General features: G+C 41.8%; 2 protein-coding genes across 6 annotated transcripts in view; one reads left to right on the top strand and one right to left on the bottom strand.

The window, feature by feature from the left end:
• Positions 1–479: 479 nt before the first annotated feature.
• LOC112235624 (ribonuclease P protein subunit p20) lies at positions 480–2019 on the bottom strand. 2 transcript variants are annotated; one of them, XM_024404101.2, is made up of 2 exons: positions 1633–2019; positions 480–1267 (listed from the first exon to the last, which is right to left on the bottom strand). In XM_024404101.2, the coding sequence occupies exon 2, from the start codon at positions 1247–1249 to the stop codon at positions 842–844; it is 408 nt and encodes a 135-aa protein (XP_024259869.1). In that variant the 5' UTR covers positions 1250–1267; positions 1633–2019; the 3' UTR covers positions 480–841. The 2 variants fall into 2 exon arrangements, with proteins under 2 accessions (XP_024259869.1, XP_024259868.1); XM_024404100.2 differs by having other exon boundaries at positions 480–1353; positions 1633–2005.
• Positions 2020–2105: 86 nt separating this feature from the next.
• Positions 2106–17268, top strand: part of LOC112235623 (GRB10-interacting GYF protein 1) — a 46967-nt gene continuing 31804 nt past the window's right edge. For 3 of the 4 annotated variants that reach the window (XM_024404098.2, XM_024404099.2, XM_024404096.2), the window contains exons 1-4: positions 2106–2582; positions 9145–9703; positions 11548–11611; positions 13046–13175. In XM_024404098.2, coding sequence (XP_024259866.2) covers positions 11577–11611; positions 13046–13175 — 165 coding nt within the window. In that variant the 5' untranslated portion in view covers positions 2106–2582; positions 9145–9703; positions 11548–11576. Of the gene's footprint in view, positions 2583–9144; positions 9704–10970; positions 11008–11547; positions 11612–13045; positions 13176–17268 lie in introns of all 4 variants that reach the window. The other variant, XM_042327177.1, reaches the window with a different exon arrangement.

The raw sequence follows: 17268 nt of genomic DNA, 5'->3' as shown, positions 1-17268 counted from the left end.
ATTCAAATACTGAAGCTAAAAACATACATTTGTATGATGTAAAAAAAACTAACATTTACTGACTTGACAGAGTTTGGATGTCAATGTTTGGCATTGGTAGGTAAAATGCATAACTGCATATATAGTTGGTAAACTTAAATCTGACCAGCAAATTACAAAAAAATATTACTTAATTCCCATAGTCAACTAATATTCAGTGATTACACTTTTAAAAAATCTACAAGGTTTTATGTAAGCTTTAAATCCACATCCTTTTCAGAGCATGTATTCCCATGTGGAACAGGAGTATTGTAGCTTGCATGAGTTAGGCTGCGTTTACAAAAGGTAGCCCAACGCTGATATTCTTTTCCCACTAATAGTTCTTTAGACCAATCAGATCAGTTCTGAAAAGAGCTCATGTGAAAAGATCTGATGTGATTGGTCAAAAGACCCATTAGTGGAAAAAATATCAGAATTGGGCTGCCTGTGTAAATGCTGCCTTAGTGTGGTCTGTCCCATTTCCTATGTGTTTTTTTTTTTTCAGGCAGTGAGGGATTGGAAATGATGGCATGAAACATCACATATTGATACTAACAAATACACTTCTCTGACTGACATGCATAACAAAATGACAAAGCTGAGAAAGAGCTTCCAAAAGCTCTGAAATCAGCTCAGTTCATAGACACTTCTCATTATGCCCCACATCTGGATAACAGCCACCGCAGAGGGTTAGGATATCCGGCGGGATTAACCAGGTGAGATACCCCCTGTATGACTAGCCTCCATTACTATATTACAGACACCATGACAATGGAGGTAGCTAACCATATCCGAGCTAGGACTGATGGTGATGCGTTTCGGGTCACTGTGGGTCTGGGTAGAACACTTTGATATGAATAGCCGAATTATTTCGAGTGCGTGTCATGGGTTCCCCCGCCTCGTCCGGGTCCTCAGGCTCCAGATCGTCCACCAGCTCCACTGTAGACGTGTTGGCCGCCAGCTGTAGTGCCCCCTGGCTGCTGGCCTGGAGCTGCAGGGCGATGTTGATGGCCCTATTGATGGCCAGGCCCAGACCATGGACGCAGATCTCCCTGTGGCCTCCTCCCTCCAGCAGCTTCTGGCAGCGGGCCAGCTGGGCTCGGAAGTCTGTCTTCATGTTGACGTACACGTCATTGCGGCGCTTGGGCAGCTTCCTGGGGAGACGCTTGCGGAGGGTGTACTCCACAGGGTCCATCTCCACCGCTGTGCCACTGCCGTCGGCCGGGGGCATGATGATGCCTGGGGTTGTCTGGGGGACGGAGGCAGAGATAGGGCTGTGTGGTTCTGTCATCACGATTGAGTCAGTCAGAAACAGGGAAGTAATGGAATGGAGCACTGCAGTAATAGGTGGCAAAAACAACAGGAAAGGAAATGTCAATGACAAGAACGGAAGATCAACACAATCATCTTTCAGGCAGCAAATATACTGCTTAGCCAATTTACTGAAGGTTCTGAAAACCTCAAATACCAGGGAGGTCGACTGGTAGCTAGCTAACGTTATCTAGATTGGAACGTAATGTAATTTAACCGTTACACTGTGCTAAAATGTGTCACTCCAAACAAAGGTAGTTAACGTTAAGACAAAATAAGAACGTGAAAGCAATCAGACTGTACCTTCAATCACGGTTTGCAACCAAATTATTCAAATTTGGACTCTATCGTGCTGGGGAACTCAGAACCTGAGAGGTTTGTGAACTTCTGGAAACACAGAGGTGCCCCGGAAGTAATCAATACGAAAACGTTCTCCTCCATCAGTTAATATTATGAAAATACATATCAAATACAGTGCTGCGCCACCCTCTGATTACTGGTTAAATAAAACCGTATATTTGCAGTCTTACCAAGCTACTTTTTAAATATAATGGTTAAATTGAATATCCGCGATAATAGTATATGGGGCGTATTCATTACGGAAACAGTTTACTGTTTAGAAACAAAACGGAAACAGCACAAACGGAACGAACTGAATTTGACCAATATAAACTATCGTTTACGTTTTCCGTTTGGAGTAAACGGGTTGCAACATAATCTGCATAACGATTACACCCCTGTTGTTACAACGCCCACCCCCTGTAAACAACCCAAGTGAAGCGCAGTGTTGACGTGTGTGGCTCGATTACGGATATACCACGACAACCGCTTGCGAGCACGCTAAAATGCATTAGATTCAGCCTAATTGCAAATCATTATATTATTATAAGTTATACATGCTGTGCAACCGTGGGATGGTTGGTCTGAAAATAGCATAACATTAGCAAACAACGCGTAACACAAGTCAATGTTACGTCACGTGGTGTGAGTAGGGCGGCCATCTTTCTCTGAAAACACAAACAACAAGAGTAAGGAGCAGACTTCTCGACTGGACATCAACACGCAGCGACCGTAGGAGAGGGGGTAAACAAATCAAACATTGAACACGACTTCATGAGAGTATCAGTACCATTCTGTTGGAGGAGGATGTTTACAGAAAGAGAAAGGAAACCAATGCATATGAATTAAAACCGAAGATTGTACACAACAAAACGTATTTAAAAAATAAATAAATAAACTACATTAATTCAAAGGTAAGCTATGGTTCTTTGAGCATTTTTGGGAATGGTTGACACTGTCATCTATAACGTTACTTAGTTAGCAAATCACTTTAATCTGAGAGGGCCCATACAAACGCGAGTCAGGTGCCTAAATTCTCTCTAATGAAAATGATTGGTGTTTCAGAAGATGGGGCTCTGAGCGAGCCGTAGAACGACGGTATTATTGGTTACCATTTCTGTTTTATTGGTTTGTTTTGCTCGGGTTGTGGAAGGCCATAGTAAGCAGCGGGGTAGAGTTGTAGGGGCGGCCGATTGACAAGGGAAGGGAGTGCGTTGATTCACACACGCGGACACTCCGCCCCCTTCGCCATATCTTGTGTCATTTGAACCTTGCATGGAAACCGAATGTCTTACACGGCCAGATACTCATTGTTAATGTTATGTCATTGAAATATTATTAGCTGGGTAAACAATTGTTCATTGATAAGCAACAATCTGAATACAATTATTTAACATTTTATCTCAAGCGATTGTCCCGTGCCTTTTCTGATAGAGGTGTTTGATGCTCGAGTCTTGTCCGCGTTGCTTACTAACGTTACATGGCCCAATGGTGGCTGCTACTAAATTCCAAACGAGCAAGATTCTCTAGTAAATCAATGAATTGCCACAATGGTTTAAGGAAAACTATATTTATCAGTTATCTGGCATTAAAGACCGATACATAGTATGTATGACTTTATTTTGCTGAAAATAACACCTGAATCCTACTATACATTACTAGTTAGCTGTATTTCCTAAACCGAACCATGGTACACCGGTTGGCCATGGTGTTTACTGTCATTGTTGCTTGCTAATATTACAGATACACAAGACAAGGCGTGATTTAACGTGACCACGCCCCGAGTAGGGTACAGCCGTAGGGTACTTCCTTACTCCCATGTAATTAGCCTAACTTTTGGTGGCGTCCTAAGCAAACTACTGACATTTTTTTTGTGTCGTTTCACTAAAGGTTTTCAGCAGGCTCACAAGTCGTTATTAACATACTTGGCTGTCACAACAACAAATTATTTGCATGATATTTATTTTGCCAAACTAATTTGTTACCGGGCCTGCTGACACTGACTGTAAAGCTATCCCATCATACTTACATCACTGTTTGTTTACCCCTAACTTTTTGCCGGTTAGCTGGCTGGCTAGTGAGAAGTTAATCTTGATCTAATTTGTTAGTATTAGATATGTTGCGTAACTACTTCCAGTCTTTGCCTGCCCTTGATTGGTCTAGGTATTTTTTAAAAAAGTTGAGTGGACCACCGAGTGCTGAAGCACGTAGTGCATAAAATCATCTGTCCTCTGTTGCAACACTCACTATCAAGTTCCAAACTGCCTCTGGAAGCAACGTCAGCACAAGAACTGTTCGTCGTGAGCTTCATGAAATAGGTTTCCATGGCCGAGCAGTCACACACAAGCAAGCCTAAGATCATCATGCGCAATGCCAAGTGTCAGCTGGAGGGGTGTAGCTGAGTGGTTAGAGTGTTGGGCCAATAACCAAAAGGTTGCTGGATCAAATCCCGAGCTGACAAGCTAAACATCTGGCGTTCTGCCCCTGAACAAGGAAGGTAACCCACGGTTCCCTGGTAGGCCGTCATTGTAAATAAGAATTTGTTCTTACCTGACTTTGCCTAGTTAAATAAAGGATCAATTTAACAACAAAAAAACAAAGTCTGTAGCCAATGGACCTTGGAGCAGTGGAAACATGTTCTCTGGAGTGATGAATCACGCTTCGCCATCTGGCAGTCCAAAGAACGAATCTGGCCAGGAGAACGTTACCTTGCAGAGTGCATCGTGCCAACTGTGAAGTTTGGTAGAGGAGGAGTATGGTCTGGGGCTGTTTTTCATGGTTTGGCCCCATAAGTTCCAGTGAAGGGAAATCTTAACCCTACAGCGTACAATGACATTCTAGACGATTCTGTGCATCCAACTTTGTGGCAACAGTTTGGTGAAGGCCCTTTCCTGTTTCAGCATGACAATTGCCCCCATGCACAAAGCGAGGTCCATACAGAAATGGTTTGTCAAGATTGGTGTGGAAAAACTTGACTGGCCTGCACAGATCCCTGACCTGAACCCCATCAAACACCTTTGGGAGGAATTGGAACGCTGACTACGAGCCAGGCCTAGGCCTAATTGCTCAACATCTGTGCCCCAGCTCACTAATGCTCTTGTGGCTGAATGGAAGCAAGTCCCTGCAGCAATGTTCCAACATCTAGTGGAAAGCCTTCCCAGAAGAGTGGAGGCTGTTATAGTAGCAAGGGTGGGGCCAGAATATACAGTGTTTGGAAAGTATTCAGACCCCTTCCCTTTTCACATTTTGTTTCGTTACAGCCTTAATCTAAAATTGATGAGGAAAATTGTTTAATCAATCAACACACAATACCCCATAATGACAATGCAAAAACAGGTTTTTAGAAATGTATATTAACAAAACATACCTTACTTACATAAGTATTCAGACCCTTTGCTATGAGACTCGAAATTGAGCTAACGTGCATCCTGTTTCCATTGATCATCCTTGAGATATTTCTACAACTTGGGAGTCCACCTATGGTCAATTCAAGTGATTGGGGTTGAAAGAATTGTCCGTAGAGCTCCGAGACAGGATTGTGTCGGGGCACAGATCTGGGGAAGTGTACCAAATTATGTTTGCAACATTGAAGGTCCCCAAGGACACCGTAGCCTCCATCATTCTTAAATGGAAGAAGTTTGGAGCCACCAAGACTCTTCCTAGAGCTGGTCGCCCGGCCAAACAGAGAAATCCGGGGAGTAGGGCCTTGGTCAGGGAAGTGACCAAGAACCCGATGATCACTCTGACAGAGCTCCAGAGTTCCTCTGTGGAGAGGAGAATCTTCCAGAAGGACAACCATCTCTGCAGCACTCCTCCAATCAGGCCTTTATGGTAGAGTGCCCGGAAGGAAGCCACTCCTCAGTAAAAGGCACATGACAGCCCACTTGGAGTTTGCCAAAATGCACCTAAAGACTCTTAGACAATGAGAAACAAGCTTCTCTGATCTGATGAAATGAAGATTGAACTCTATGGCCTGAATACCAAGCATCACGTATGGAGGCAACCTGGCACCATTCCTATGATGTGGGGTGTTTTTCAGCATCAGGGACTGGGAGGCCAGTCAGGCTTGAGAGAAAGATGAACAGCGAAAAGTACAGAGATCTGCTCAGGACCTCAGACTGGGACGAAGGTTCACCTTACAACACGACAACGACCCTAAGCACACAGTAAGAGAATGCAGGAGTGGCTCCGGGACAGATCTCAATGTCCTTGAGTGGCCCAGCCAGATCCTGGACTTCATCCCGTGTGTACTTTTTCCCCTCAATTTCATGATATCCAATTGGTAGTTAGTCTTGTCCCATCGCTGCAACTCCCCTACGGACTCAGGAGAGGCGAAGGTCGAGAGCCATGCATCCTCTGAAACACAACCCTGCCAAGCTGCACTGCGTCTTGACACACTACTTGCTTAACCCGGAGGCCAGCCGCATTAATGAGTCAGAGGAAACTATGTAGAACTGCATGCGCCTGACCCGCCACAGGTGTCACTAGAGCGAGATGGGACAAGGACATCCTCCCCCCATACCGGACGATGCTGGACCAATTGTTCACCGCCTCATGGGTCTTCCGGTCGCGGATGGCTGCGACACACCCTGACAGAGCTTTAGAGAATCTGCAGAGAAGAATGTGATAAACTCTTACTAGTGTGCCAAGCTTGTAGCATCATACCCAAGAAGACTCGAGGCTGTAATCGCTGCCAAAAGTGCTTAAACAAAGTACTGAGTAAAGGGTCTGAATTTTTATGTAAATGTGATATTTAAAAATGTATAAAAAACTGTTTTTGCTTTGTCATTATGGGGTATTGTGTGTAGATTGGGGGGGGGACATTTTTAATCAATTTTAGAATAAGGCTGTAATGTAACAAAATTCTGAATGTTAAGGAGTCTGAATACTTTCTGAATGAACTGTATGTGGTAGTAGAGAACACACACGTAATGTGTTGTGAAAGATGTTAAAAAATGTAATGTAATGTCATGTAATATTTTAAATTGGAAATAACTGCCTTACTCTTCCTAGGGTCCAGCAACATTGTCTGTTGCATTGGAAGAAACTGATGGGAATCCTTGATAAATACAAACAATAAAAAAATATTCAAATGAACCTCAAAAGTACCCTTGTTGATTTAGTTAATTTTAACACATGGTTTGGCACAATATACTCTTCAAGTTCATTACATTTCCAGAGTGGGCTCTCTGCTAATTTTGAAGTTATGAGCAACACCAACACAGTGCGTGGGAACATGGATTCAAAGGGAACTCTGCTGATGATTTGCTTCATGTGCTATCCTGATTGGTTAATGACATATAATGGCAATATCTATGTATAAAATGGGTCATCTTCCCAAGTACTAGAGATCTTACTCTGGAAAGCTGACTTGTTTGAAGATGTATATTGTTCCAAACAAAAAATTAAAAGGTTACTTTTGAGATTTTTCATATTTTTAATGTTGAATAAATTAATGTGAACATTTTTAATTTCAGAATCTGGACATACTCTATATTTTAGAGCACACTGAAAATATTATACAAATATTCAACTTTTATCTAGGATTTTATCCCCTTTTTTTTCTGCTTCATTCTGTTTATTGTTAATGTTATTTTGTGTAGGTTAGGGGCCTTTTTCTGTGTCAACACCCTTTTTAGAGATGAATTATGTATGGATGTAAGATTCACTGATATGAATCAGTTCCCGCTCAAGTGTTGTGTTTTGTTTTATTCCGAAAAAGAAAAAAAAACTCATCTGTTGTGACTGATGCTTCCTCTCCTTCAGTTCAGTAGCCTATCCTATAGAACTTTTATGCATGTGACTCTCAGAATAACAGCTGTGCACAGTGAGGGAGACAGGCCTTACCTATCGTTGGCACGAGCAAATCTATCTCTGTTCTAATAGGCTATTTGGACATCTGCATGGCACCTTCAGCATTCAGATGCTGAATGGCTTTCACAGTGTCAAATCATAGGTTTTATTAATTTGCTTGTCACTCAACTAATTGTCACCAAATGCGGTGTAGAAGTGTCTTTTTTAAAAAAAAAATTTTTTACCAGAGTATTTTTAGCCTACCGGAGTGGACGCAACTCGTATCCATCTGCTGATTGGGGTTTTCGATTGTTCAGGTTCACCATAAAGTTTCGGTAGTTTTGCTTTAAACAGTCAGTGTATTTGGTCATTTTTACATGAACCGGGTAATTTCATAAAGGACGGCAATCTTTTTTTTGTTTTGTTTTGTTTTTTTGAGCCATAGAAACTTAGTAAAATTACAAACGGTTTTAACCATTTGCTTTTCAGACGGTGGTAAAATCCAAAGCTGCATTATATTAATTGGCTAAATGCCATGATAATTTCTAAAGATAAATATTGTCATAGTACTAGCTCACAATAATTTTCTGTGAAAATGACCAGTTAATCAGTGGTTGATGGTGATTTCAGATAAAAAGTGGGAATTGCCCCCAACCCTAATCTGATAGTGGGGTGGTAGCTTTTCTGTCTGCACTATGGCAAAGGTACCTACATACATGGACACTAACAAATAGCCACTCAGTTTAGAGAAGTTATCGCAGACAGATCCAGCTCAGAGAGGCCCAGCCCCTGAGCTCTCGTCAGCAGTAGACACTATTTTAAAATGGAAAATGTTAGTGCATCGAGCCGAATTGCATTCATTTGTGCCTCCTAATCAAACCGACTCTTACTGAATCGTTTCAAACTAAAACATATCGTTCCTGTATCTTATTGGCGCCACTGTTTCTAAATGCATATCGAATCGTTCATGAAAGGAGACATGCACATCCCTGGAATGATTTAATTAGCTGCTAGTCCACCTATTCTTAGCTGTGCATCTCAAGAAGAGGAGAAGCCATAGAATTACAATCACCTGACAAGATATCTATAGTGTGAGGGGCTTTTCAAACTCTATGGGAGCAGCAATGCAGGCTCATAGGTGTCTGTCTGTTGGGTGTCTGTTTTCACTGCAAAGCCTGGGGGTGGCAATCTGTTGCTTGGAAATTGTTGTTGCCATGACGTTTGCAGGTGCCGTCTCCAACCAGGTGCATTGTTTTTGCAAAAGGGTGTCATCACTATTGTATGAGTCACTGGGGGCGCACATTCTGTAAACATGGAAAGTTGTTGACTAAGTTAATTATTATTGATGGTGTTTATTGATGGCAAAGCTCTTGCGATGTTGATTATTAATTTTCATCAAATGGACATGAATAAACCCAAACGTTCTCAGTGGAAGGCTACAGTAGCCATCTTATTCTACGGAAAAAGAAATGTGAACATTTTTAAAATGCTTAAACAAGTTGACTCTATCAACACTCTTTCTAAGCAGTCCAAACTGCATTAAAAATGTGTCGTTCCAACACAAAAATTCAACTACATAGATTTCCTGTCTGCCAAGCTGTGACTGGGTGTGTTTGTTTCTCTCTGTCTGTTTCTCTCTACTTGCTATCGCTCACTCTCTTTCTCTTTTCTTGTTGTTTACAGCAGTTTGAAGGGAGGTGGACAGGAATCAAAGGTGTCGTCACCTAGAGGGTCAGTCAAGCCACGTTTCAGTCGGAGAGGAAACGACAGGAGAGAAAAGCAGGAGAGGAGGAGGGAGAGAGTCGCGTCTGCTCCTGGCAGCTGTTCCAGCAGCCTGCTCTGTTTTCCCCTGCGTTTTGATTTAAATCGAGATTAATCTTGTTTTTTTTGTTGTCAAATGTGATATTACTGCTGTTGTCGTAATCATTATTGTTACTATCGAGTATTTTATTTTGTTTGTTTCGTCAACTCGTTTTCGGATTATTCCAGTTTCTTGTTTTTCTTTTTACGACTTTTTTTCTCCAGTTGTGAGCAGAGGCTTCTTCCAAACTGTCCTCATATCCATACCAGTACTCTATCCCCTATACACACCTGAAACAGGCAGCTATTCTCTATCTCTGTGTGTGTTGGGGAGCTCTGTTACCACAGCTGTGTAAGCACCACTCAGCCTTCTCACTCAGCCTTCTAAGCCAGTCCTAGCCTGGTCCAGCGAAGTCCAGCCTGGTCCACTCTTCTGGACAGGGTAAGAGCTGTGTGTGTGTGTGTGTGTGTGTGTGTGTGTGTGTGTGTGTGTGTGTGTGTGTGTGTGTGTGTGTGTGTGTGTGCGCGAGCATGGCATTTGTTAGTTGGTGTGTGTCAGGGTTTCCGTCAGGAAAATGTGGCACTGGACATTTGACCTGCAGCATTTTTAATTTACCAGACATTTGAGAACTTTACAGGACCCATATGTATTGGGTGCGTAACCTGATTAGGCCGTCCACCCACGGTACTCACAATGACAGATTAGGCTAATTCTACAGAACATGGAAGTCGAGGATGCAATGATGTAGGGCTGTCCCCGACTACAAATAATCTTTGTCAACTGAAAGTCCTCTGTTCGAATGTGTATTTTTCCATATAGACACATCCAATGTGTGTTTTTAATCAAATCCGCTGTATATGTGTTGAGCTTGTCTGACGCTTGAAGCTCCCTGTTTGATGAAATGACACACAAATGACTTAAGAGGGAGATCAAGATAACCAGAAGAAGAAAAAAAAAATGTAACCTGTCCCGACCTTCCTCTTCCTTCTTCTACTGGCTTTCCCAGATTCTGCCGTTACTCTCCTGAAGTTCCTGGTAAACAGGCTAAACGAGGAGTCTGTAAACTTTCTCACGTGGAATGCCAATTTATCTTCCCATATATACGGTTCTGCGTGCCAGTTATGGTTTTCATTTTCGTGGAACAGTTTAATTTCATGTTATAGTAACATCAACATTTGCAACAACAACATTTGTATCTCGATCATTGTCATCTGAAAATATCCATTTGAAATTTAGAAAGAGGGGAGATCTAGTATGCAACAACTCGCATGGGTTGCTTGTTTTTTTAGCAACAAAACCAACGCGTGCGCAACTAGGGGGCAAAACAGACAGGGTAAATACGTTTGCACAATGAGTACCTGTCTCTCAAATACATTGTTACAGTCGTTGGTTACCTAGTGAATTTTAGCCATATTAGCATTGACATGAAATCAGTCAAGACACCTCAAAACAAGACATGGTATCGAGAACAAGATGAAACGAGCTAAAAACAAGCCACTTATGATTTCCCACATGGCGGTTTCTTGACATTCATGCTAGCAATCTGGCCATCCAGAATCACAACAGTATGCTGACTTCTGCCTCATGGAAGTGCGCCCATCGTTTTAGTGATCGTGTCAGCAAACCCATCTATCTATATGACTAGGATTGTGCATTTGGCTGCTGGACAATGAAAGAAAGTTTATATTTAAAATAGTTTCCTCCACAGATATGGTCTGATGTTTGCTAGGCTACTTTGAAGCAAGGTAAGACATGCTTCATAATATGTTGTAAAACGTTCCGGTTTCAAACTATTTTATGTATACGTTTTCAAACTGCATACTGCCTCCAGCTCATTGCAAAGAGATGTGTGACGTGCTGACGAAGCCCGTTTTCCGTTGCCTATGCATTTGCTGTTTGAGATGCTGTAGCAGCAGCTCTCGCGCTGCCTGACAGATTTTCAGTTCAAACGCTCTGTATGCTGTACGCGTTTGATGAATAAATAAAATGCATAACGAATATACTGTACACGCGGCAATTTAATTCCACTAAATTATGCAAATGACCTTAGATTGATAAGCATGACCAGTCAAATGTATTTCCATCAATGAATAGGTTAAAAGGCTTTATTTCGCAATGTGAGTTTTGAAATTTAGTTTCTCTTCCGGACAATTGGCCAACGTCAATTTCATTTATCGGCTTTTGACATTTCTTTTTATCGGCCAAAAGCCGGCAATTACCGGCTAACGGAAACCACGGTGTGTGTGTCACTCACAGATGAATCCTTTTCTTGCTCCTGTTTCCAGATACTCAGCTCTGTAAAGACGTGAGGAATATGACTGCTGAGACACTTAACTTCGGCCCAGAATGGTAACTCGTCTTTTTCTTCTTGAACACTTCTGTCCATCTACATCTCTTCCTCTCTTGCTGCTCTGTTCTTACCACTTTCTACTCCGTACTGAACAGGCTTTAAAAAATCCATTCCTTCCCTTACCCTCTTGCTCCTCTTCTCCTTCTATTCTGTCCATTTCCTCCTCCTCTCCTGGCTGCTGAGCCCTCAGTAAATGTTTGTGGAGATTCATTTGAGGAGGGAGGTGTAGGCCTTGGTTTGGTAGCAGGCCAGTGGTTGGACACCTTTTTAATAGACTGTGACTACTGGCTGGCTGCTGTGCCGTGTGCATTTTAGTGCTCCACCAACCAACATGGACCGTATCCACAAAGAGTCTCAAAGTAGACGTGCTGATCTTGGATCAGTTTTGTCTTTTTGATCGTAACGAATAACATTGGACTATATGGAGTGGATAGATCCTAGCATTCCTACTCTGAGACACTTTGTGGAAACGGGCCCAGATCACTCCTCAGACCTCGCTTTCCGTGTGGCAACACACACACGTCCGTGCCCTCTTCCTTCCCTTGTTCTTCAAAAGTACCTTCTGTCGTAGTGGCTTTAGCCCTGTCTGCACGGGACTACTATTACTATAGAACGTTGCTTATGTAATTATTACTCCAGCGTGTCCGTTTTTCCAGTGGACGATTCGGACTGGATTAGTTTGACCAAACTGCCCCCTTAATTATTTATTTTCGTAATTTAAAAATGGGACCGGTATGACGGAAGCCTGGAGGCTCTTCTAGGCGTGAAGGTATTTGAAGTGTCTAGGGATAGCCTAATGTTGACCTAATTGCCTTCAGTTCAGAGAAAGTCTAAATAATAATGTGTGAACCATGACCTGTAACCTATGCAGACATTTAATTAACTGACATTTGGCAATTTATCACAATATCGTCCACTTCATCTTTTTAAGAGAGAAGTACGGCACTAGGACTGTTGATATGTAACAAAACAGATCTTTCATCTGTAGGCTATGTGCATAGCGCTTTGTTTTAAGTGTCAATTTGGTCCCATGTTCTTACCCCAACTGGGTGCAGCACCTGTTAAACTCTGTAATATCCCTCAAAACACAGGGATGACGATTCACACGGGATAAGTATTATAAGAGGACCTGGGAGTTTGCTGAAAACACTAGGTTTTTAGGGCTGGGATAACAACCTTCTTGCCAAGCAAAAATTCGGACAAGACAAAAATGATGGATGTGGTGATTTATGCTTGTGCACATGATTACATTGCCTGAGCTCCCCCAGTAAAACTTATCCCGTCCGAATAGGGCTTTTGTCAAATGTCTGTACAATAGTGCTGTTGCTTGCGTCACGACGTGTTGGTATTTAGCCCATTTCATCATGTGTTTGTGTGTGTTGACTTCGTTCTCCTACCTCCTGTGACCCTCATCCTCCTCCTTCCTCCCCCAGGCTCCGTGCACTATCCAGTGGGGGGAGTGTGACGTCCCCCCCTCCTTCCCCCGCCATGCCAAAGTACAAGCTGGCCGAGTATCGCTACGGCCGAGAGGAGATGTTAGCACTTTATATCAAAGAGAACAAGGTGAGGAGGAGGAAGCCACACAGTGCTCAGTCTTATGAAATGGGTGGTTGCAATGACCAAGATGAAGTCTCATCACTACTACTACTGGTTCTACTACTACACCACTACTAATACACCACTTCTACTACTACACCACTACTACTACTGGTTCTACTACTACACCACTACTACGACTACACCACTACTACTACTACTACTGATGGCAATATTACACCGCTATTACTACTACTACTGGTTCTACTACTACACCACTACTAATACACCACTTCTACTACTACACCACTACTACTACTGGTTCTACTACGACTACACCACTACTACTACTGGTTCTACTACTACACCACTACTAATACACCACTTCTACTACTACACCACTACTACTACTACTGGTTCTACTATTACACCACTACTACGACTACACCACTACTACTACTGATGCCAATATTACACCGCTATTACTACTACTACTGATGCTACTACTACTACACCGCTACTACTACACCACTACTACTACTGATGCTAATATTACACCACTATTACTACTACTACTACTACCACTACACCACTACTACTACTGATGCTACTACTACACCACTACTACTACTAGGACTACACCACTACTACTACTGATGCTAATATTACACCGCTATTACTACTACTACTACTACACCACTACGACTACTACTGATGCTACTACTACACCACTACTACTACGACTGATGCTACTACTACACCACTACTACTACTACTGATGCTACTACTACACCACTACTACTACTACTACTGATGCTACTACTACACCACTACTACTACTGATGCTACTACTACACCACTACTACTACCACTGATACTACTATTACACCACTACTACTACCACTGATGCTACTATTACACCACGACTACTACTACACCACTACTACTACTGATGCTACTACTACATCACTACCACACACACTTCCACTTCAACACTACTGCTGCTATTGCTACTACTACTACTATTACACCACTACTACTATTACACCGCTACTACTATTACACCGCTACTGCTATTACACTACTGCTACTATTACACCGCTACTACTATTACACCGCTACTGCTATTACACTACTGCTACTATTACACCGCTACTACTATTACACCGCTACTGCTATTACACCGCTACTGCTATTACACTACTGCTACTACACTACTGCTACTACTATTACACCGCTACTGCTATTACACTACTGCTACTATTATTATACCGCTACTGCTATTACACTACTGCTACTATTATTATACCGCTACTACTATTACACCGCTACTACTATTACACTACTGCTACTGCTATTACACTACTGCTATTACACTACTGCTATTACACTACTGCTACTATTATTATACCACTACTACTATTACACCGCTACTACTATTACACTACTGCTATTACACCGCTGCTACTACTACTATTACACCGCTACTACTACTACTACTACTACTACTACACTACTGCTGCTGCTACTACTACTACTACTATTACACCGCTACTACTACTGCTACTCTTACACCGCTACTACTACTATTACACCGCTACTGCTATTACACAACTGCTATTACACTACTGCTACTATTATTATACCACTACTACTATTACACCACTACTGCTATTACACCGCTGCTACTACTACTATTACACCGCTACTACTACTAGTACTACTATTACACCGCTACTACTACTACTACTACTATTACACTGCTGCTGCAACTAGTACTACTACTACTATTACACCGCTACTACTACTACTACTATTACACCGCTGCTACTACTACTATTACACCGCTGCTACTACTACTATTACACCGCTGCTACTACTACTACTACTATTACACTGCTGCTGCAACTACTACTACTACTACTATTACACTGCTGCTGCAACTACTACTATTACACCGCTACTACTACTACTACTACTACTACTATTACACCGCTGCTACTACTACTATTACTATTACACTGCTGCTGCAACTACTACTACTACTACTATTACACCGCTACTACAACTACTACTATTACACTACTACTACTACTATTACACCGCTACTACTACTACTATTACACCACTACTATTACACCACTACTACTACTACTACTACTACTATTACACCGCCACTGCTACTATTACGCCAATACTTTACTACTACTATTACACTGCTGCTGCAACTACTACTACTACTACTATTACACCGCTACTACTACTACTACTATTACACCGCTACTACTACTACTACACCGCTACTACTACTACTACTACTACTATTACACCGCTACTACTACTACTACTACTACTATATCACCGCTACTACTACTATTACTATTACACTGCTGCTGCAACTACTACTACTACTACTATTACACCGCTACTACAACTACTACTATTACACTACTACTACTACTATTACACCGCTACTACTACTACTATTACACCACTACTATTACACCACTACTACTACTACTACTACTACTATTACACCGCCACTGCTACTATTACGCCAATACTTTACTACTACTATTACACTGCTGCTGCAACTACTACTACTACTACTATTACACCGCTACTACTACTACTACTATTACACCGCTACTACTACTACTACACCGCTACTACTACTACTACTACTACTATTACACCGCTACTACTACTACTACTACTACTATATCACCACCACTACTACTACTACTACTACTATTACACTGCTACTACTACTATTACACCACTACTGCAACTATTACACCGCTACTGCTACTATTACACCGCTACTGCTACTACTATTACACAGCTACTACTACTACTATTACACAGCTACTACTACTACTATTACACAGCTACTACTACTACTATTACACAGCTACTACTACTACTATTACACAGCTACTACTACTACTATTACACAGCTACTACTACTACTATTACACCGCTACTACTACTACTATTACACTGCTACTGCTACTACTATTACACCGCTACTGCTACTACTATTACACCACTACTGCTACTACTATTACACCGCTACTGCTACTACTACTACTATTACACCACTACTGCTACTATTACACCACTACTACTACTATTACACCGCTACTACTATTACACCGCTACTACTATTACACCACTACTGCTACTATTACACCACTATTACACCACTACTGCTACTATTACACCACTACTACTACTACTACTATTACACCGCTACTACTATTACACCGCTACTGCAACTATTACACCGCTACTGCTACTATTACACCGCTACTGCTACTACTATTACACAGCTACTACTACTACTATTACACAGCTACTACTACTACTATTACACAGCTACTACTACTACTATTACACAGCTACTACTACTACTATTACACAGCTACTACTACTACTATTACACCGCTACTACTACTACTATTACACTGCTACTGCTACTACTATTACACCGCTACTGCTACTACTATTACACCACTACTGCTACTACTATTACACCGCTACTGCTACTACTACTACTATTACACCACTACTGCTACTATTACACCACTACTACTACTACTACTATTACACCGCTACTACTATTACACCGCTACTACTATTACACCACTACTGCTACTATTACACCACTATTACACCACTACTGCTACTATTACACCACTACTACTACTACTACTATTACACCGCTACTACTATTACACCGCTACTACTATTACACCACTACTGCTACTATTACACCACTATTACACCGCTACTACTATTACACCGCTACTACTACTACTATTACACTGCTACTGCTACTACTATTACACCGCTACTGCTACTACTATTACACCGCTACTGCTACTACTATTACACCGCTACTGCTACTACTACTACTACTATTACACCACTACTGCTACTATTACACCACTACTACTACTACTACTACTATTACACCGCTACTACTATTACACCGCTACTACTATTACACCACTACTGCTGCTACTATTACACCACTACTACTGCTACTATTACACCACTACAACTGCTACTATTACACCACTACAACTGCTACTATTACACCACTACTACTGCT

The sequence above is a fragment of the Oncorhynchus tshawytscha genome, linkage group LG09, assembly GCF_018296145.1.
Source record: "Oncorhynchus tshawytscha isolate Ot180627B linkage group LG09, Otsh_v2.0, whole genome shotgun sequence".
Taxonomy (NCBI): Eukaryota; Metazoa; Chordata; class Actinopteri; order Salmoniformes; family Salmonidae; genus Oncorhynchus; species Oncorhynchus tshawytscha.
The sequence above is the reverse complement of the archived record's forward strand: the minus strand, read 5'-3'. Positions and strand labels throughout refer to the sequence as shown.